General features: G+C 41.8%; 2 protein-coding genes across 8 annotated transcripts in view; one reads left to right on the forward strand and one right to left on the reverse strand.

Moving 5' to 3' along the window:
* Positions 1-10,068, reverse strand: part of HACD3 (3-hydroxyacyl-CoA dehydratase 3) — a 34,187-nt gene extending 24,119 nt beyond the window's left edge. For all 4 annotated transcript variants that reach the window (XR_009531797.1, XR_009531796.1, XM_060097163.1 and 1 more), the window contains exon 1: positions 9,834-10,068. Coding sequence is in view for 2 of the 4 variants with exons in the window: in XM_060097163.1 (XP_059953146.1) it covers positions 9,834-9,920 (87 nt within the window). In the remaining 2 variants the exon portion in view is untranslated. The remainder of the gene's footprint in view (positions 1-9,833) is intronic.
* A 7,428-nt stretch (positions 10,069-17,496) lies between these two features.
* DPP8 (dipeptidyl peptidase 8) overlaps positions 17,497-23,214 on the forward strand; it is a 61,821-nt gene continuing 56,103 nt past the window's right edge. Inside the window, exons 1-3 of one of the 4 annotated variants that reach the window (XM_060097165.1) lie at positions 17,497-18,679; positions 19,371-19,507; positions 21,772-22,041. In XM_060097165.1, coding sequence (XP_059953148.1) covers positions 19,471-19,507; positions 21,772-22,041 — 307 coding nt within the window. In that variant the 5' untranslated portion in view covers positions 17,497-18,679; positions 19,371-19,470. Of the gene's footprint in view, positions 19,508-21,771; positions 22,042-23,214 lie in introns of all 4 variants that reach the window. The other 3 variants (XM_060097167.1, XM_060097166.1, XM_060097164.1) reach the window with 3 other exon arrangements.

Raw genomic sequence — 23,214 nt, forward strand, 5'->3', positions numbered from 1 at the left:
AACATTTTACAAAACTGTAGTATAATATCACAATCAGGATATTGACATTGATACAGTCAACCTATCTTGTTTGAATTTTCCCAGTTTGACTTGTATTCATTTGTGTGTGTCTGTGTGTGTAAGTTCTATACAATTTTATTACATGTATACATTCGTCTGCTCAACATCACAGTCAAGATACTGAACAGTTCCAGATCCCTTATGGTGCCCTTTTATAACCACACCCACCTCCTGCCCCCCTCTCTCAGCCCCCAAACTGGTCTTCTTTATTTCTTTTTGACTATCATTATGGACTTGTGGATTTCCTTTTTAATCCACTCTTCCAAAATCTAATATTATTCTTATTCTTTTTGGTGTTCAAATTGTCACAAATTTGGTCACAAATTGTCACAAATTTGAAATCCCTTCAAACCAGCTCCTGTATTATTCTGATATGACCTTGTAGCCTTTGAGGATGTTGTACTCTCTCTGGCACAGACCTGGAATAACTGGCCATTTCTTCAAGGGGCCTCATAGTTCCTCTACTGCAGAATGGTAACTTAGAAGCCATGATCTGGGCACATTGAGGTATACTCAGTGCTCATCTTTAGTGTCTAGCTAGGACCTTAAAAAATCATGTTGTCATACCGAAATGCCCAATTCAAAATTATGGGACTTCCCTGGCGGTCCAGCGGTTAAGACTCCGTGCTTCCAAGCCAGGGACGCAGGTTCGATCCCTGGTCGGGGAACTAAGATCCCACATGCTGCATGGTGCAGCCAAAAAAAAAAAAAAAAAAAAAAAATTTACCTTATAGGGCTTCTCCTTATCTTCTGTTATTTAATATTTGTATTTCCTTATGGTGAATATCTTGGTTCCTAATAACATTAACACATTTACTTCTTTGATCCTAAAGTTTTCAGAATTACATCAATATCTTTACTAACAATAAACCTATAAATAAAGTACAACATTTATGTGCAGTTCATTTTGTCCTTAGAGTATATCTACTAAAGAACCAGAGTACTGTGTTCAAACGTTACTTGTACTAAGTTATTTATCTGTATGGTTATGTTATCAATTTGATATACAGTTAGGTCCTTTTGATTGTATTTAATTTCAAGATTTTTCATTTTATTCTTTTTTATTGAATTTTAGTTTTGAATATGTAAAACATTTACATCATTCAAAAGTCAAACTTTACAGACAGGTATCTTCAGAAGTCCTATTTCCAAACCCATCCCCCTCCACCACATTCCCACTCACCACCCGTAGGTAACCACTTCAGGGGCACCTGGTTTATCTTTCCTCTGTGTGTGTATATGTTTGGGAAAATAAATAAATATATTCAGACATTCTTATTTCCCCTTCTTTCTACACAAAAGATAGCACAGAATATACATTCTTAGGCACCTTGCTTTTTTCACCTAAATCAATCTTTACCAGTTCATAGAGATCTCACTCCTTTTTTTTTTTTCACTCATTCTTTTTGGGTGTATATGACAGTACATACTCTCTTTAATCCCCTTTTTGGATCCAAATTCTACTTATACTTAAAAACACAGCTCAAGGTCCACATCCTTGGCCATAGTGATCTCTCTATTATCTGAACTCCAAGACCACTGATTTCTTTGCTCATCCCTTCCCTCCACCAAGAAAAACTTCTTTAAAAGTTATCTACACTGGCTTCCCTGGTGGCACAGTGGTTGAGAGTCCGCCTGCTGATGCAGGGGAGACGGGTTCGTGCCCCGGTCCGGGAAGATCCCACGTGCCGCTGAGCGGCTGGGCCTGTGAGCCATGGCCGCTGAGCCTGTGCGTCCGGAGCCTGTGCTCCGCAACGGGAGAGGCCACAGCAGTGAGAGGCCTGCGTAACGCAAAAAAAAAAAAAAAAAAAAAAGTTATCTACAATTGGGGCTTCCCTGGTGGCGCAGTGGTTGAGAGTCTGCCTGCTGATGCAGGGGACACGGGTTCGTGCCCCGGTCCGGGAAGATCCCACATGCCATGGAGCGGCTAGGCCCGTGAGCCATGGCCGCTGAGCCTGTGCGTCCGGAGCCTGTGCTCCGCAACGGGAGAGGCCACAACAGTGAAAGGCCCACATACTGCAAAAAAAAAAAAAAAAAAAAAGTTATCTACTATCATCTGTTCTTCCCTACCACAAATACTCTGAAATCTACTCTGATCTAGCCTCCATCCTCACCACTCCACTGAAACTATTATTACCAAGATCATCAATAACCTCCACATTGCCAAATCCAATAGACACACAATCTCGTCTTATTCAACCTCTAAGCAGCACTGGACAGAGCGGACCACACCCCACTGAAATATCCCTCTTTCCTGGCTTCGAGGACACTACAGGACACTGCATTGGATTTAATGCCTCATAGGCTACTCCTTCTCAATCTCCTCTGCTGGTGCTTTCTGCTCAGCTCAACTTCTAAATGTTTAAGTGTCTCATGACACAGTCCTGGGCTGCTTCTCATCTCTATCAGTTTTGGGGGGTTTTTTGTTTTTATTTAGGCTGCACTGGGTCTTAGTTGAGGCATGCAGGATCTTCATTGTGGCATGTGGACTCTTTGTTGCAGCATGCAAACTTCTTAGCTGCGGCATGCATGCGGTATCTAGTTCCCTGACCAGGGATCGAACCCAGGCCCCCTGCATTGAGAGCATAGAGTCTAACCCACTGGACCACCAAGGAAGTCCTTCTCTATCAGTTTTTAATATCTATAAGTTTTCTGATATAAATTGGCATCTTGGGCCAAACTGAACCCACAATATTTTATATGGCCTACAGAGAATATTTTTTATTTATTAATTTTTAATTTTAATTCACCACAAAGTACTTTGCAACTTGGAATTTTGCAGTAGCTGTTCCCTCTCCCTATAATATTCAGTCCCCATAATTTTGCACGGCTTCTTAACATTTAGATCTCTGCTCAAATGTCACCTCCTCCAAGAGAACTTCCCTGACTACCTAATCTGAAATAATTCTCGTGATACCTTCTCATATATTTTTTCTTGCTTTACTTTCTTCATAACATTCATGGTTATCTGAAACTATCTGATGAATTTATCTGCTTCTATTGCCAGTCTTCCTCCACTGCCACCGCCACTCAGTATGTAAACTTCTTGAGAGCAGGGACCTTGTCTGCCTTGCTCATGCCCAAGTCCCAGAGTCTAGAAGACTACCAAGCACACAGTAAGCATTTATATATTTGTTGAATAAGTATAAAACTATGAGGTTTTTTCATTTTAAAAAATCTGGATTTTCAGCTTCTTCTTCAAAAATTAGAAGAATTAGATGCCAACCTCAGATCTGCATTCTTGAATGACAATAGCTACCCCCTCAATATGAACCCTATCCTCTCCAATTAGCCACTTTCCTCACCCAGCTCATTTCACTAACATTCACTGAACACTCACTATATGCCAATTATTTTTCAAAGTGTTCCACATTACTATCACACACACATACAAAAACCCTATAAAGGGGCTTCCCTGGTGGCGCAGTGGTTGAGAGTCCGCCTGCTAATGCAGCGGACGCGGGTTCGTGCCCCGGTCCGGGAGGATCCCACATGCCGCGGAGCGGCTGGGCCCGTGAGCCATGGCCGCTGAACCTGCGCGTCCGGAGCCTGTGCTCCGCAACGGGAGAGGCCACAACAGTGAGAGGCCCGCGTACCGCAAAAAAAAAAAAAAAAAAAAAAAAAAAAAAACCTATAAAATAGGTACTATTTATATAACAATTTTACATACAAGGAAACGGAGGCTTACAGAGATTATGTAAGTAGTTTAGATTACAAAATCAGCAAGTGGCAAAACCAAGATTCAAACCAAGGCAAACAGCCCCAGGCTCCTAACCATGACATGCTTTGGGCATTTATTTGGTAATCTCTGATCCATACTCTCTTCCTGGTGATCTCATCCTGCCTCAGAGGTTTAAATACTAAAACTTATTGACAACTCCAAAATGAAATTAATATCTCATTAATTCTAAAATGTACATTTTTCTCACATTTAATATCTCTAAAATCAGGATACTTATTAAAATTGACAGCAGCACCTTACACTTGCTTTGGCAAAGTAGCAACCATGACATGGTTGTCACTGTCTAGCATATGGGAGCTTGGCTGTTACTCCAGATGACTACACAGCTGCAACTCAATATTTCAGTCAATAAACCACTTAAAAGCCATTTAAGGAAGTAGTATGAGCCCTGGTTTGTGTCTCAAGAATGTGCCAGCATCTAAACTTATAAATAGGTACGGATGGCTTGAAAAAAAAAAAAATGAGATAACAGTAGAACATTCTTTCAGAAATGCTGCATTTTGGACATATATACACTACCAAACGTAAGGTAGATAGCTAGCGGGAAGCAGCCGCATAGCACAGGGAGATCAGCTCGGTGCTTTGTGACCGCCTGGAGGGGTGGGATAGGGAGGGTGGGAAAGAGACACAAGAGGGAGGTGATATGGGGATATACATATGCATATAGCTGATTCACTTTGTTATGCAGAAGAAACTAACACACCATTGTTAAGCAATTATACTCCAATAAAAAAATAAATTAAAAAAAAAAGAATTAGCACCTGAAAAAAAAAAAAAAGAAATGCTGCATTTAGTGCTCTTAATGGCACAGAGGATGACACTATATGGAAAAACATGGACAGTGACATCTCTGAGTAGAAATGTGATTCAGAAGACTGGATTCTGGGACTTCCCTGGTGGTCCAGTGGGTAAGACTCTGAGCTCCCAAAGCAGGGAGCCCAGCTTTGATCCCTGGCCAGGGAACTAGATACCCCATGCATGCCACAACTAAGAAGTCCGCATGCCGCAACTAAAGATCCCGCATGCCGCAACGAAGATCCTGCATGCCACAACTAAGACCTGGCACAGCCAAAGTAAACATTAAAAAAAAAGAAGAAGAAGAGCGGATTCTGAAATATGAAGATGGTTTAGAACACCTCCACCAATTTTTCTGCTTATATTTTCATATTTATATGTACAAGAGTGAGATTATATAGATAAAATGATAAATTTTATAATTTTTTTCTAATTTATTTATTTATTTTTGGCTGCGTTGGGTTTTTGTTGCTGCGCACAGGCTTTCTCTAATTGCGGCAAGCAGGGGCTACTCTTCATTGCGGTGCACGGGCTTCTCGTTGAGGTGGCTCCTCTTGTTGCGAAGCATGGGCTCTAGGTGAGCGGGCATCAGTAGTTATAGTGCACGAGCTTAGTTGCTCTGCGGCATGTGAGATCTTCCCAGCCCAGGGCTCAAGCCCATGTCCCCTGCATTGGCAGGTGGATTCTTAACCACTGCACCACCAGGGAAGCCCAACCACTATTCTAGAATTGGAGTTTATCATTCCCACTGTATTTCTTTACTCATGTACAACAATGTTGGATATTCATTACAATACAAACTTTTATTTTACATGTTACATAAATGGTTTCATATATATAATATGAATATATATAATTCTTCAACTTGCTTCTTTTTTTTTTTTTTTGCAGTACGCGGGCCTCTCGCTGTTGTGGCTTCTCCCGTTGCGGAGCACAGGCTCTGGATGTGCAGGCTCAGCGGCCATGGCTCACGGGCCCAGCCGCTCCGCGGCATGTGGGATCTTCCCGGACTGGGGCACGAACCCGTGTCCCCTGCATCGGCAGGTGGACTCTCAACCACTGCGCCACCAGGGAAGCCCCTTGCTTTTTATTTGATATATTTCTAAACTTTATCCATAGATACAGCTGGTTCTGTTTCATTTATTTTAGCTGTTGTACAGTGTGCTGTTGTATAAATATACCACAGTTTATCCATTCTCCTGTTGATAAGTACTGAGGTTGTTTTCAATTTTTTTTTGCCGTAATGAACATACTGTCTCCTTGGGCATATAAGGAAGAGCTCAGTGATATGTGCCACAAATATCTGCCTCAAGCTTGTCTTAAATCTGTCATCTTTTTTTTTAGGGTTTATGTTTTTGTGTCTTGTTTAACACATTCTTCCCTGTTACAATATCATAAAGACAGTCTCCTATATTTTCTTTTAGTAGTTTTGCTTTATGCATTTAGTTCATTAGCCTACCTGAAATTGACTTTTGTGTACGGCATAAGGCAAGCTCTTACTTTATCTTTTTGCCATTTAGGTTACCAATTGTCCCAATACAATCTCCTGAATGGTTCATCCTTTCCCCTATTAATTTGTAAAGCCACCACTGCTGTTCAATAAGTTTTCATATATGGATAAATCTGCTAACAGCCTCTATTCTGTTCTATTGCTCTTTGTGCTCCTCTCTCATCTAAGGTTTAGTATCACAATAATAATCACTTACACTTGAATAGCACACTAGAATTCACAAAGCACTTTCAAATCCATTATCCAATTTAAGCCTCAAAACAATCCTGTGAATTAGGTGTTATTATTCACATTTATTTGCATGAAAAGACGCAGGCTCATAATGGTTAAGTGAATAATCCACGGACACCAGACATTAAGTGGAAGAGCAAGGACCCAATCTCATGCCTTCAGTCACCACTCTTTCCACCAGACTCTCTATTAGGTAAGGTCAAGAACAGTATCTTTCAAACAGCTCCCAAACAGAGCTATGCACACTGCCCTCATATAACTGAAACAAACAAAAACCTTGATAAATGAACAAATGCTTTAACAACTATGGTTGTTGGCACAAATCTGTCCTTCATGCTTATCCTGAAAACAAACTCTATTCTGAAAGTAACCCTGCCCTAGCCCCACTGTCTGCAGCTCCAAAGACAGAGCAGAGATGTGAAAACCTGATGGTTCTCTGTGTCTCAGAAAGGGAAAGGAGCAGGGTTTATGCCCCCAAACTGGAATTCAACATCGAAACTCACTTACACATATGCTACGAAGAGCAGGGGAGGATAGAGAGCTGTCCAACAACCCAGCACCTAGCTTAAGGTGAGACAAAAGTAGGTGCTCCACAAATGGTTTTCATTAAACAAGTAAACGAATTGCTTCATCCCAAGCCAGAATCACCAGTTTCACAGGCCCTGCAGAGAACAATTAATTGGGAAATTTTTAAAACGGAGCAGCCCCTGACATTCAAAAGCTGGCCTGGCACTCACAGCTAGAACACGTTATTCTGCTATTTAATGGACATAAACAATCTCACAGAATACCTTGATAAAATGAGACAAAGACCATTTCATAATTTTGTGTAAGCACAGATAAAAACATGGCCACAATGCCACCCACAAAATACTAGACACCCTTCCTCTCTTGGCCAAAATAAGTGACCGCCACTTCTCTACCAATTCGTTTTATTCTTGTTCTGGTCTCTCTTCCCTATATATAAGATTTATTCAGATATCCAAACATAGAATTGCCCGCTTTCTGACAGCATCTAATCTAAAGTGAATCCTTGCTTCCTTAGTCTGTCCCCCAATCACCGAAGTCCAAATTCTATTATCAATTTGGAGCAAACCCATGGAGTATGCTCTCCCTTGCTGATATGAGCAATAAACAACTTGTTTAACTAGAGGTGTGTTCCTGGAACTCTTTGGCTGTAGGGCATTGACATGTACAACAAGTTGGACAATCTGAAAGTCTATGCCGTCCTCTTTCTGGGAAGTTCTCCCAGTCTCAGTTTGACAAGAATACTTCACCTTATTTCTGGAAGTCACCTCTAACTAACGAAAAGAGAGGTACCAAATTCCTTTAACACCAGGGACCTGGTTCAGTATTCAACTCCAACTCTACAAATAAACATACTCATGCACAAAACTTTTTGTTAGTATACAATATGCCTCCTCCTAGATAGAATACCGTTGGAAAGCTGAGTCTGTCTGACTCATTTTTGTAAATCTGTAGTATTTCACACATGGTAGGGGGTTTCTTTTATGAATGGTATTAACATGTTACTTTAAAACTAATGGTAGTTGAAATGGATGCCTCAGAATTACAGATGGGAAATCCGAGAAAAACCAAAAACTCAATTGGGGAAAAAGATTTATTTTTTCTCAAAGAATAAAAAAAGGATTTCTCTCTCCAAAAGAAAATTCCATTTTTCCCTCCACTGTTACATTTCTTTAACTATAATATATTCCAAACACATACCTTTATGTTTTAAAATATACCAAATATGATTAACACATGTGTTCATGTTTCTTAACTAAAAGGTTTAGATCTGGGCCTCGCTGGTGGCGCAGTGGTTGAGAGTCCGCCTGCCGATGCAGGGGATACGGGTTCGTGCCCCGGTCTGGGAGGATCCCATATGCCGCGGAGCGGCTGGGCCCGTGAGCCATGGCCGCTGAGCCTGCGCGTCCGGAGCCTGTGCTCCGCAACGGGAGAGGCCACAACAGTGAGAGGCCCGCGTACCGAAAAAAAAAAAAGAAAAAGGTTTAGATCTTTCAGGAAAAATTTAAGTATGATGCATTCTTTCATTTGCCCAACTAATTTCCATTTTTTTCCACCAACACCACCCCACTTTCCCTAAAAACATCTTTTCTGTTGGTAGCTTCAAAAGTATCCCAGACTATTACATTCTTATTACAACTAGAGAGGGCCTGAGTTTATTTAATTGGTCTACACAATGTTTAACTGAATACTTAAGAGAGATTGCCATGACACAAGTTCTGTACTTTTCTTATTGACTGATGTTAGAATCCTCTCTAGAAGGACACTTTGATCCCCATCTACAAAGATTTTGTTTGTTTTTTCCTTTTTTATTAAAACACTGTGGAGCAGAGTAGAGGGACACAGCAAAGAACATTTATACATCCTCTGACGCAAAAGTGTAATTCAGCCTGGTTTAACACATTAAATGACACAGGCTATTTAAAGGCATTCTGGTCAGTATTGTCTTAAGTTTCAATGGGAAAACAGGTTTATATTCCAGAAGAAAAGATTAAATTCAACAAATTCAAGTCCACACTCAAAGAGCACCTACACCTTGCAAGACAGTATACCAGATGGGCTGACAGATCCGAACATAAACGCCTGACTCTGAGGCAGAGAGAGTTAAGGGGAGTGAAGGAGGTTACAAAGTGCCATAAATGTCAAGGAGAGTAGGGAGTAAGAATGTAGAAAGAACATTCCAGACTGAAAACTCCAGTTCCTCAAAAATGGGAATCCTGGATGGTTTGGACCGAGACAAAGGGGTACACAGGTCCTGAGAGCTCCACCATTTAGGAGGCCTCAACCTGTTCTCATGAGGGCCAACGAGATCAAGCATAAATACTCAACATAACTTAATTTTGTAGTTCTCTATGCAACTCAGAAAACCTGAGCTCACAGCCTTCAGAACAGGCGGGGAAAAATCACTTCTTCGGGGTCTTATGGACTGTAAAACTAAAATTAACAAGAAGTATTTCCATAACTTAATGGTTGGGAGGTGGGTGTAACCCCTCCAAGGCAGCGGCGGGCCTCGTGAAGGTCCGAGGGGATCCGCTAGACCTCTCAGGCCAGCGCTAGACGTCCAGCCACGGCCCGGCAAGCCACTGTCACATTGCACCCCCGACCCAACGACATCCCACGCCTCGAAGAGCTTCGGCAAACACGAACTCCGACGGCCAGGCCTTCAGGGCCAGGCTCGGGCTCCACCAGGCCGCAGACTGCGAACAAAGAGGAGGCCCGGGGCAGCCTCCGAGGCCCGCGCGGGGCTCACGCAGCACCCGAAGTACCTGAAGGCTTCAGGGGGTCGCGCCCTGGGTCTGCCTCCATGTGGGCCAGCTTTTGCTCGGGTCTGGACGCCGAGAGCCCACCGCGTCCTGGATCCCGTTGGCGCGCTACTGGCTCGCCGGTACGCACCCGGACAAAGGGGACTGGGGTCCCAGCGGTTCCCAGGAGCCGAGACCCGCGCACGTCCCGCCGCCCTGCCTTTACCTGCACGTCACTCAGCTCCACGCGCAGATACAGCTCGCGGTGCCGCTGAGCCCAGTAGACGTGCGGCGTCAGCACCTGATTCTCCATGACCACACTGCCCAGGGCGCGGGGAGATTAGGCTCGCTGCCTCAGGCAGGTTGTGCGCGGCTGGAGCTGGCCGAACACAGGCCGCAAGATCACCTCGCTCCGGAGTGCTGGCAGCCCGCAGCCTCTATACGACCCACGCTCGTGGGCCGCGCCTGCGCAGTGGCGAGCAGGGGAGGCAGCGGCGCGGGCTCCGGGCTTCAGGGAGAGCCGGGTGGGGGCGGGGCGGGGCGGAGGCGGGAGGGGGCGGGCCCAGGAGCTTGTGATGCCCCTGCTTGCTGCTGCCGCCTCCGGAGTCGACAGGTGCTGTGCAGTTTCCTCTCTTCTTCTGAAGGACGGTTAAAAATAAGCGTAAAAATTAAAAAACGCTGGAGACTGATGAGGAACCGATCAGCACGGAGAACGGGCTTGGACTGGTGTATCTGGAAGGTTCCTCCCATTTGTCATTCATTAATTCAACATTTACTGAGCGCCTACTGTGTGCCCGGGCTTCAAAGCTAATCACCGGAGCTTCAGGAGTAAGATACAGCACCTGCCGTCCTGGAACCCTTAGTCTATTAAAAGACGTAAGCAATTACAGACATAATAAGGATGATGATGGTTGTAGGGGAAGCGGTGTGGGAGAGAATGGAAGAGTGTTCTAAGAGGGGAGAGCAAGCGTAAAGACCAGAGATTTCCAGCGCTATCCATAGAACTTCATACGATGATGGAAATACTCCATTCTGCGCTGTCCATAACGGTAGCCACTAGCCATATGGGGATTCTGAGTACGTGAAATGTGGCTAAAGAAACTGAGAAACTGAATTTTTTGTTTCATTTACTACTAATTAATTTAAATAGTCACAAATTAATAGCTATTCTATGGGACAGCACAAGAGACTTGTCTCCTTTGAAAAGGAAACCCAAACTATAGACAGACAACACTAATTTAAGTCTAATTTAAACTATCTCGTCTGTATCCACTTTCATCCCCAAGTCTGCTTTCAGTGAAGAATTTAATAGGAAGCAACATTACTATGAAAACCAGAAGTCTGGGACAAAAATGAACCTTATTATTCAGTTCTGTTAGCACCCATTTATTTAGCAAAGTTCTGAGCCCGGGGATCCAGAGATGAAATGATGCTAGTTCTCAGAAAACATTTAGCTCAGGGGGTAGGTCATATAAAATATAGAGGGTTTTAATATGGGGAATATACTGAGCTCAGAAAGAGGCAGGAAGGTAGGAGCTAAGGGTTGTAGGAACCAGTGGCAGATATTTGAGAGCAAATCCTTGAGAGCTGGACAGTGAAATGGAGGAGGAATTTGATAGAGGAAGAAGCAGAGGTAGGGCAGTGGATGCACAGGGCGGGAGACCAAAGATGAAGAGATATGAAATGTTCTGCATACTGGGGGTTAAGGGCATGGAGGGGAGAGGTTGCCCTGGGTCTGGTAAGACAGATAGGGAGTGGATTAAGAAAGTCTTTGTTTCAATGAGGTGTTTGTACTATATCCCACAGACACATGAGAGTCAAGGAAGTTTGTTACAGGAGATCAGCAAAATCAAATATGTGCTGGGCAAAACAACCTGTCAGTGAGGAGAAACTGGGAGTAGGCAAACCAGTTGGAGGTGATGCAATCTGCCTGTTATGAGATAATGAAAACGGTAACCCCAATAGCCTTGAATTTTGAAAATAATAATTTTTTGAAATGATAAAATTATTTTTATTGCATTGCTTTTACTACAATGTAGATGCTATATAGGGCACTTTAAAAAAATTGAAGTATAACTTATGTATAGGAACCAGGCAAATTTTAAATATTCCAATTAAGCTGAATTTTTGCATGTTTATACCCGTGTAATTAATTAATATCTAGATCAAGATCCGGAACATTTCCAGCATCCTATGGGTTCTCCCATGTCATGTACCTTTGCCTCCCATCCCCTACACCCCAATAATTACTATCCTGACTTCAAGCACCATAGAGTAGTTTTTGTCTATTCTTGAATTTCGTGTAAATGGAATCTACCAGTATGTACACTTTGTGTCTGGTTTCTTTCATTCAACATAATGTATTTGAGATTTATCTATATTATGTGAATCACCAGTTCATTCTTTTTTGGGGTTTGTTTGTTTTATTTCACTGAATGAATGTATCACAAATTATCCATTCTCCTGATGATGGACATTGCATTGTTTTCAGTTTTTAGCTAGGAACATTTATGTACTTGTCTTTTGGTGGATATATGTACTTAATTTTCTTGGGTAAATACCTAGGAATGGAATTGCTAGATCATAGAATATATATGTTGAGCTTCTGTAGATACCATTAGGCAGTTTTACAAAGTGTTTTGATCAATTTACACTCCCACAAGCAATGTTTAAAAGTTCTAGTTGCTCCATTTCCTTGGTATTTTCAGTCTTTTAAATTTTAATCATCCTGGTGGCTGTGTAATAAAGAAAAATAATTTCAGTTTAGCATATTTGAGCCCTGAGATTTATCAGCTGACCTCTATCCAAGGCGAATTGAGTCCAAGTCTATTGGTAAGCAAGGAGACTGAATGACATTTTGCCTCAGATGCTCCATAAGAAAAGTCCAATGGAAGGGGGTTTATCCAGCCTGGTTCAACCACCACTAACCTACTGGATGACTTCTCTGGGTCTGAGTTTCCATATCCATCAAATGGGAGAGTTGAACTCACTCCCCTCCAATGTTCTTATCAGCTACTCCTAAATTTTCCTGTGAGAAGGACAGCTACTGTGGAATTCTCTCTCCATGAGAAATCCAGTAAAAAAAAAAAAAAAAAAAAAAAAAAAAAGATATTGAAATGGAGAAGGGAAAGAGTAGCATCCAGATAAACTATAAAACTAAAAGATGGCAGAGGGGCTAAAAAGGCAGAGCACAAGTAGCCCTGCCAAGCTGAAACAGGTAGGGCTGATGGTTTTATGATAATGCTAGTCAAATTAAAATGCAAATAAAGCACTGTCTTTGTGTTCTCCCTTCCAGATGCAGCCTTTCCAGCCTCGTGTGGCCCAGGGTCACCTCTCCCTTCTCTGGCCATCAGAAGCATTCGCTGAGTGTTTCCTCTGGATGAAGCACATGCTCAGTGCATAAGTCTATACTCCTGCCTTTGGCAAGTGATCATACACATTCTCCTTGTTCACCTTTTTACAGAACCTTTTATTCCTGGAAGAAGTTTTGGAAAATGAGCTGTAGAATTTGGCTGTTTTGTGCCTCACCCAGGATCACCCAGCCAGATATCCTTAACCAAAATCAGGTTACTCTATCTAGATGGCACAAAGCTGAGAATGGAGAGAGACTGACAGATCAGCCCAGGCATCTACTGGGGAATTCAGGCAGCCAGCTCATATCCCTGTAACCTCCTAACTATGCCAGGAGAGTGGTGAGCATTGCAGCCAGTCATTGCCAGAAAAATCTTCCCCTCAGCCTGTCAATACACAGTTCAGAATAATATGCAGAGATGGCCCCTTCCTTGAGTGCGGGGAGTAGCCTTTCCACCCTATCCAGTTTGACCTACCTGATAATTTTTGGCTTTCTGGGCTGCCTACATGGTTGCCAGGTACAGACAGTTGGTATGCTACCACTTATGTAAAAATGGTGGAGTAGTGGGAGGAATAATACATTTGTACATAAGCATTTGTTTATGTATCATAAAATATTACTGGACAGTATATGCAAGAAACCAATAACATCAGTTTCTTGTGGGGAAGGAAACTGGGTGACTGGAAGACCAGCAGAGCTGAATATTTTTTACTATATACCCTTTTATTCAAAAACTTAAATATGAAAAAGAAAATTAGCTGAAAAGCTCTTTTTTGTTACGGCAGCTTGGTTTATACTATGCCTCCAAAAGGTATAAAATATGGAGGAAGTGGAAAAACAAACTCTAGCCCATTATACCCTGTAATCAACTGCTATTAGTGTGCATATTACATGCTTGTGATCTGTTTCCTCAACTAGATTATAAATCTCCCTGGAACACATTGCTTCCTTTTGGTATCCTGTATCATCGAGTACAATGTTTCAGAAAGTAGATGCTTAAAACATGCATGTTGATGATAATGCCCAGTGCTAGAAAAGTTTTAGTGAAATTGGCACATTCATGCTGAATGTAACTAAGGGCAATATGAATTTGTGGAATCATTTTGGAATTCAGTTTTGCAACATGTAACAAGATAAATGGAGATGTTTATGCTGATTGGCCTTGTAATTCCCCTTTGGGGATTTTATTCTAAGAAAATAATTTCAAGGAAGGAAGATGTATATATGAAGATGTTCATGATGTTACATGTTGAAACACTGAGACTTACTCAGGAATGACCAAATGTACTGTGGTATAATAACTCAATGGAAAACTATACAGCTGTGCAAAATGATGAATAGGAAACTAGCAATATTGAAACTTCATGATAAGAAATACAAAAATTTTGATTACAACTTTATATAGTGCTAAGATACTGGGGAGTAACTTGTCTTTTTGTTTTCTTCCTTTATAATCCTTGATCCTCCCTATATAGGGAGCTAGCATGAGGCAACCATGCTTTCTGGGAGTTATAACTCTGGGATTAGAAAACAGAGACATCAGATTCTTCTCTTTTAAGCTCAGTTGCACATTCAAGACTGAAAATATTTGGAATAATATGCAGACTAAATAAAAATGATCCAAGTATAAGAGGGGAGAAAAAGTCATTTTACAGATGAGAGAGATAAAACTTAGAGAGGCCCGATATTAATCTGTTAGTAAGGAGAGGAGCCAGGATGTGAACCCAGGTCTGCCTGACTCCAGGAATCCGTGCTCTGATCCATGAGTACCTGAGCAAAATTACCACTGCCTGAAGATCATGGAACGGTAGATGCAGGACTGGGAGACAGGTTGGTCTCTGATGAGGCCCCATGTGAAAAGATGTCAGGTTCTCTAAAACATGAGGTCAGAACTGGATGAGGACCTGATTACTTCAAATAGGCACTGATTTCAAGATGCAGCCCAGGGTACCCTGGGAAGAGTTCTCACTTGTCCACCCTAGCTTTCATTCACATTTACCTGCCTGCCATCCATTATGTCAAAATATGATTGTTTCATGATGCTTTGAGATTTTTTTCAGTCTACAGCAGGGACGGATTTGTATCAACCCCACCATGCTATTTATTCAGACCACATGTGTTAGATAACTTGCCTTTTCCTGAGGAGTTCCTAGAGTGTAGGGCAGCATAATATAGCTAAGTAGGCTTTGTCAAGCACACAGTTTGCTTGTGTTTGGCAAGGCCCAGGCCTGAGTGATTCAGCCAGTAAAGATCCAAGGAGCCAGTTTAGGGACTTCCATGGTGGTCCAGTGGTTAAGATTCCGCCCTTCCAATGCAGGGGTGAGGGTTCAATCCCTGGTTGGGGAATTAAGATCCCACATGCCATGAAAAACAAAAAACAAAAAAAAAAAAACAAGGAGCCAGTTTAGCCTCAGACAGTTTATTACTTACATGTATAACAAAGGGAAGAATGCCTCAAGGTGCCAGTGGTCCTTGTCCCATATATGAAAAAGGACACTACTAAAGCAAAAGAAAGGGCCAGGTGACTGCAGTGTAAGTTCTGGGATAACTGGCTTCTGAGGAGCCAGTTCTAGGCTGCAGCCAGTTCTAGGTTTTTATATTCTCAGCCCTATTCTGACGGGGGTGGGGCAGAAAGCCCACACCTCATCAGAACCTGGGAGGGTTCTGAGAGAACCCCCCTGGCTGACCCAGGGGAGAACCCCAGGGGAGACCCCCAGGGGAGACTGCCTCAAGGTCTTCATAAGACTGTTCCTTTCCAGTTCTGGAAAGATCACAAAGCATTCTGCTACAACTCAGATAGCCGTTGGTTCCAGCCTTTGCCTAGGAGGCCTATGTGGATACATGCAAGATGGCCAGTGTGCGTGATGGAGATGTTCCCCCCATAGATTTCTCAGGGTTAGAGGCTTTTTAACCCTGCCATAGAAAGAGAAAATAACACTGAAAACAAAGAAATCTGAATTCAAATCTAGTTCAGTCTGTCATTAGGCATATGACTTCAGCACATCCTTTACCTCTCTGGAGCTTGTTTTTTTTTTTTTTTTTTTTTTGGTGTTTTGTTTTCCCTGAGGTTTACTGTTAATCTCTCTCTTTTTTAAAATTTTTCTTTTTATTGCAGTATAGTTGATTAACAATGTTGTGTTCATTTCAGGTGTACAGCAAAGTGATTCAGTTATACATATACATATTTCCATTCTTTTTCAAATTCTTTTCCCGTTTAGGTTATTACAGAGTATTCAGCAGAGTTCTCTGTGCTATACAGTAGGTCCTTGCCGATTATCTATTGGAGCTTGTTTTTTTAAATCCATGAAATTATATATATTTTTTGTTTTTGGGGAGGTCTTTTTCCTCTTACTCAAATATAAACTGCAGGAAGTCAGGGATTTTGCTTACTTTATTCACTGTTGTAGCACCAGTGCTTGGAACAGTGACAGGCACATGGCAGAGATTCAGTAAACATTTGGACGAGTGAAATGAAGTGCAAGATGTTTCACTGTACTTTGTTAGCATGTGCATCTGCATTCAAAGCCTTAAAACCTACTTTCGGGTGTTTTTTTTGTTTGGGAGTTTGTTTATTTGCACAAAATTCATAGAGGAATCCCAGTGAAAACATGACTGTACTTTTAGAGGAACTCAACTGAAAAAAAAAAAGCCTGAGCAAAAACTCATTTAACCTCAGAGTGAATAATTGCATACTGAGGAGTAGAACATGGCACCCAGATGGATCTTTTATTACAAAAAAGCCTAATGACACACACCTCTGACAAATGGTTCCGTGTAATAATAGAAAATAGGGAAGGCCCAGCTTGTCCACTGTTTTGTTCTACACCTTCCACTTTCCCAGTCATCTCCCGAGGCTCCCCTTTTCTCTTTCTCTCAGCCAATGTATGGTGTAGAATAGGAAATAAATGGCGGGTCAAGAGACCTGCCTCTGGTCCTGATAATAGCAAGCCACTCACTTCCCTGCCCTGGGCACCAGTTCCTTCATCTTTATGTGTTTGTATGACACACGTGGTTTTCGTTAAGTGCAATTAAGTGACGTTATTACATCTCTTTCACAGATAAAGAAACCATGGCTCAAGGAGACTGACCTGCTGAAGGTCATTAGTTAGTACTAGAGCCAAGCTTTCAGGTTTCTTTCCACCATAACAGTGAGACACCCAGAAAATCCCCAAGGTCCTGCTCCTTCCCTCTCCATGTCATCTCCATGAAGGGGCAGGGATTTTTGCCTGGCTTGCTCCGTGTTCTAATCTCAGTGTCTACAGCTCTGCCTGGCACATAGGAGGCACTCAATGTATATTTGTCGAAGGAAAAAAATAGATGAGTACGGACGTGCCACAGTTCGTCCTGTGATTTCCAGCAAGTTACTGCCCCTTTCTGGATTTCTTCTCTGTCCCCCACCCCCGCCCAGTTTCCTTCCCGCGCCTCGTTCGCTCCTCCGGCCACTAGATGGCACTGTCGTAAGAGAACCCCGCCGAGCAGAGAGCTGCGCTCTTCTTGGTCCCGTTGCGCCTTCCCCCGTTGGAGGGCAGCGCGCAAGAAACCGGAAGTGCTGGAGCCGCCGCCGCCGCCGTCTTTAAGTGCCGCGTTCACTGCTTCGGTTACCGCCGGCGCCGTAGCCAAGGAGGCCGCTGCCCCCGGGTCGGGAGTGGAGGCCGCGCGGCATGAAGCGGCGCAGGCCCGGTCCTTAGCGCGCGTCAGGACGGTCCGGGCGGGGCCGGGGGGGGGAAGGTGCAGTATCCGCCCCCTCTACTTCCCCTTCGCCCGCGAGGCCTGCGCCCCAGCCCACTCGGGCCTCTCCGCCTCACGGAGGAACCGCCCGGCGCATTCTCCCGGTTAGCCCGCTCTGCGGTTTACCCGGCGCGCCGCCCTGCGCGGGCCACAGCCGGTGGCGGGGCCCCACTTGCCGGAAGAGGAAGCCCAGGCTCTCAGATTCCGAGTCAGCCAACGTTCACTGGGCGCCCCCTGAGCGCTGGGTGCTGGCCTCCGGACTTCCACGTCCGTTATCTTAATTGAGGCTTGCTGGGGTTGGAAGCCGGGTATTGTCCGGGCTTACAAAACGGAAGCCCACAGAGGCGAAGGGATTTGCCTAAAGTCCGACTGTGGCAGATCGGATTCGGACTGAGATTTTCTGGTTTCCCAGCTGGTGTTCTTTCTACTTCCCCACTTTAGGTCGATTCCCTCCTTGTTTACTGGCCGCTTCTCATTCTATTTCACCTACCCGGCACAGGATAGGTGCTTTTCTTTCCTTTTTTTTTTTTTTCAAACCTCTCTCCTCTCACTTTTCTTCTAAGACTTGGCATCCCCCCAGTCCCCCTTCTTAATATTCTCTGCTACACCTCTCCTCTTCTTCCGCATTCTAGCCTTCAAGATCTTTGCCCACTTTGTGATAATGAACCTCTCAACTAGCTGACGAGTGAAATAGCTAGGCTTCAACGAGGCTTGGGGTGTTTAAGTGGACAGACTGGCGCCTGGATTAAAAATTAAGGAATGACATTTGAGTGGGTCCAAATTCAAGAGTCCTGAAGCTATTTTCGAACCCTATGTGCTCTTCTCTGAATGAGGGGCTTAGTGAATGGGAAGGTGTCTTGACATCGTAGTCCGTTGTTGCTGTGTTAGCACAACTTCACTTTTTTCCCTCCATTTGCCACTGAGCCACATCTCTCTCCATCACCTATCTGGGCTCCGAGAGCCCAGAATTAAAACCGATAACAAAGTGACAGGTATAATCACAGGCCCTGCTTTTCTTCTTTTACTAAGCCAGAATTTCAACAAACTTAACACTTCCGTTTCTAGAGAAGTTACCTAGTTCAGTTATTTTCAGAGTATACGTGGAAAGGAAATAAGCAAAAATGGAATGCACTGAAAATGGGTAGAACTGGAAGTTAGTTCCCTCTGCAAAAATGACTCTGTAGTTCTTAGTGGTTATTCTATTGAGTCTATTCTGTTTCCAGTCAGCTAAATATGTATTCTGTAAAATAATACAAATTGGTTATTATGTAAAAGGCAGAAGAACAGGACCAGGCACATAGAAATAAATTTTATTATGAATCTGTCATTTTTGAAGATTTGCAGTAGCCACTGAGTAACCTCACATCTGTATGCCTTTTATACTTTTAAATGTTCTTCCATAATTTACCTTTTAATGTGTATCCGGATGTCAGGATTTACACTACCGTTTGGGTATTCTTTGGAGTAAATTGGGCTATACCTTTCTGAAATAAAATCAGTTTACAATTTTCATAATTAAAGTGCAGATACAAGATAATTCAGGCATTGTATATTATATCAAAAAGAATATGCATCAGTTTCAAGTACTATTTGAGACTTTAGGTTTAATCTTTTTGGGCACATACGATCCATTTTAATAATGATCAGCAGCTTTATATCTTATTTCATTATTCTGGTGAGCAGGATTGGATGGTGAGAAAAGGAAAGACTCCTGTGAGAAGAGAGCAGGATGAGCAGAGGGATCTATGCTTGAAGTTGAGTCACTTCAAAAAGATCTCTTTGAATGTGGAAGAGATCTGAACAGATGAAAATACAATCAGGTAGGCACCAGGGAAGGGCCTTAAGTGAAGAGGTAGGTGGGGCAGTGAAATATATGCACTGTGCTAAGAACATGTACTGACCTATTTTCTAATTTTTACAAGTAGAAAACTTGGGTTACATATTTTGAGAATGTATTTGTATGTAAGGTGTTACAGAAATCTGGAAATTAAATCAGTTAGTTACACATTTGTGTAAATTACTAAAATTATGTAATATCAGGTCTAGCCTAGGAAATGCAGGATATACATTGACCATAAAATATAGAATAGTGTCATTTGAACTGTAAATTGTGTGTGTGTGTGTGTGTGTGTGTGTGTGTGTGTGTGTGTGTAGAGAGTCAGAGAAATAGTCCAGGGACCTAGTACAATTTAGGAATACCAGATAGTTTTGCTTAAGTGCAAGGTAATGGCAACTTTTATGTAAGAGACATGTCAAAATAATGACTCAAGAAGCTGGGCAGTAAGCTTGGGAAGTCTGTCTGAGCTTCCCTGTTCCATCCCCAAACTCTATTGTTTCAAGCAGTGGTTTGGAGATGAAGTTCCAAGTTTAACACAAGGGGAGTTGAGAAGAATGAGCCCAGTTTGTATATCTCCTTGTCTCACCTTTCCCTTACTCTGTCAGGAATCAAACTAGATCCATTGACACATTTGATAGAAAACAGACCTCCACCAGCTTTTAGATGGGCAAACAGCCACTACTGTCATGTACTGCTACTTAATAGCAATATGCTGAATACCAGTTGAGCTAAATGACTTTTCCTCTGTTGAGCTGTTTAGATTTTAATCATTGGAGGTAAATGCCCAGTTGTAATAATATTACAAGTTGTTTACTGTAGAACTCTCCAGTAGATTTTCTGGCTGCTCTTGCTACTGTTACATTGAAAACGGTAGTGTAGTTCACTGTAGCCTGAAAAAAGACACAATATCATGGCCGTGGCCTCACAGTTCTGTTCCTTTTGAATGCCATACAGCACACCAGCACACCTGATGGACTAATTCACAACCCATACCTGCTAATGACTTTTTCTCTGTGGTTGGTAGTTTTTACCACGAACTCCTGTTAACCTGTGAAGTCAAGGTTTAAAAAAAGACATCATGTTAAAATACAGCCATGTATTAATTTTTGTTGTAGAAGTAGTTAATAATTATGTGAATTGGTTACACAAATGCAATATAGTTTATCTCCTAAGTCCACATGTTTTGGACATTTATTAGTTCAAAAAGAGCAGGTTGCCCCAGAATTTTTGTTTATGTTGCTCCTTTTTGGTAGCGTTATGAATAATGCATGTCAGAATATCATACAGTGGCTTATAATAACACTTCTTGTTATTTTCTCTGATACTTTGCACCTGTTACATTAAATATTGAAATAGATAAAGGAAAAAAATATCCTCTTCTGGATTTGTAAAATGAAAGATACACCATTAGTAGATGAAATCTTAATACTGTTTTGGGGTTGAAGTGGTAAATTGGGTTTGGACTTTTATCAAAATATTGATATTACAAACATTAAATGTTTTGTGCATAAATGACAACTAAAGCCACTTTTTTCTCCTCATTTAATCATAGAAGTTTTATAATCTGTAGTAATAGTCACATAAATTCCTTATAGTATAGAGTTACACAGGGGATCATCAGATAGTGATGTCTAGGCAAGAGCAAAAGACAAAGAAAAAATGTACCAGCCAGTTAGGTCTTTTGTTGTTTGGAGTCTCATTTAAAAGGAAACAGTATTTATATTATCTTGAGTAAGCTCCCTAGAAAGGTTATTAGAAGTACATTGTTTGCCACAATTTTATAACTGTTCTAATTGGTCGTGATTATTTCTGTTCTCTGAAGAAGTCCACATTTATCAAATGAGTTACTTTTTTTAAGTGCAGAAACACTTAACTCCCTTGGCACATTTAGCTTCACTATTGACATGCTCTTTGAAGGAACATAGCAGCCAACTGGCATATGGCCCGTTTCCTTCCAGTGTGGGAAAGAAAAAGGAATTTTGGCAAGAGATACCTAAGGAGAGCCTTTTATAAAAGTTCCCCAAGAGATTTATAGTCAACTGTGAAATAGACATGACCTCAATTTTTTTTTAATCTCATTTTTAAAGAAAAGGGGGAGCTATTGCTTTTCTTATGAAGTTTAATTGCAACTGTACTGAAAAGCATTTTTTCCCCTTTTTTGGGGGGTTGGGGAGCCCTATCAGACTGTCATTCTGATTAATATAAGAGAAGGCAGACCTGTGAACTTCATGTGCCTTATTTTTCTAGGAAAATGCAACATGGCAGCAGCGATGGAAACGGAACAGCTTGGTGTTGAGATCTTTGAAACTGCAGAGTGTGAGGAGAATATTGAATCACAGGATCGGCCTAAATTGGAGCCGTTTTATGTTGAGCGATATTCCTGGAGTCAGCTTAGAAAGCTGCTTGCTGATACCAGAAAATATCATGGCTACATGATGGCTAAGGCACCACATGATTTTATGTTTGTGAAGAGGAATGATCCAGATGGGCCTCATTCGGACAGGATCTATTACCTTGGTGAGTATGAAGTCATAGTTTCTGAAAGGAAATGCTTTCTTAATTCAAACAGGCTGGATGCAATTGGCACTCAAATTTTGGTGAATAAATAAGTGAATGAATCAGTGATGGTTCCACCAAAGGAAAAAATAATAATTAGAAGAACTTCAGTTTTGGTGCTGTTTTCATTTTGTTTCGTCCCATTAACTTGATTTTTATTTGCACATAACAAATCATGAATTGATCTGATCTTACTTTCAAAGTAAAGATGTCAGATATTACTTCTTCCTAAAGCTAGTTCAAAGTGCCTTTCCTTAGGAATGGTCAGATTAGGAACACAAATAATAAAAACAGTAGTTTGTTCCTGCTCTCAACAGCTACTGCTTTCATTTTTTTAAACCAAGGCTGGTTTTGGTCTCTTCTTCCTGAGCCCATTCACTCCAGGTTTAAGGTCTGTCTTCATTAAATGTACGATACCACTGATTGACATTTTTGTTTCTTTGTTTGTTTATGCACCTTAAATGCTTTACTAAGATGTTGTAAAAGGAGTAGGTAGTAAATCCTGAGCAACTATCATGCTTAGGCACAGCTTACTATTGAAAGAAATGACTAACCTAGCACATATGTAGACACAGGGCAGTGGGTAAAGAGCTAGTCTTGGAATCAGAAGCCTAGGCTCTGGTATCCGCTCTTTGCTGACTTGTTTACCCTGTGGGTCTCAATTTCCTCATCTATCAAATGAGCGTTAATGTTTATCTCATAGGATTGTCTTAAGTATTAAACATTTTACATGAAAACATTTCCAACTTAAACAAATATTAAGAAACACAATACTGTTCTTGTACAGCCAAACCAAGTTTTATTGTACTATGGCTAGTTTGAGGAAGGAAACTAAAAAGGGAAAGAAAAAAAATTTGTAGACCCCATTCCTGTCCCCCAAGCAGCTGTCTTCATTACAGTATTATTTTTTAGGATTGGAAATAATAGTTGTAAATTATAGTATGCTGCCTAGCATTCACCAACTGGTAATTATTATTTGTATTAGCTTAGGTCCCAAAGGCCTATTCATTAATTGTCGCTCATTGAGCACATTTATTGAGAGATGATGCTAAAATATTTAGGTAAGTCATCTGAGTAGGAAATATATATATATCTTTCTCAAGAAACTTAGGCTATGGTTTTTTTCGGAGGCAG

The sequence above is a fragment of the Mesoplodon densirostris genome, chromosome 4 (genome assembly GCF_025265405.1).
Source record: "Mesoplodon densirostris isolate mMesDen1 chromosome 4, mMesDen1 primary haplotype, whole genome shotgun sequence".
Classification (NCBI taxonomy): Eukaryota; Metazoa; Chordata; class Mammalia; order Artiodactyla; family Ziphiidae; genus Mesoplodon; species Mesoplodon densirostris.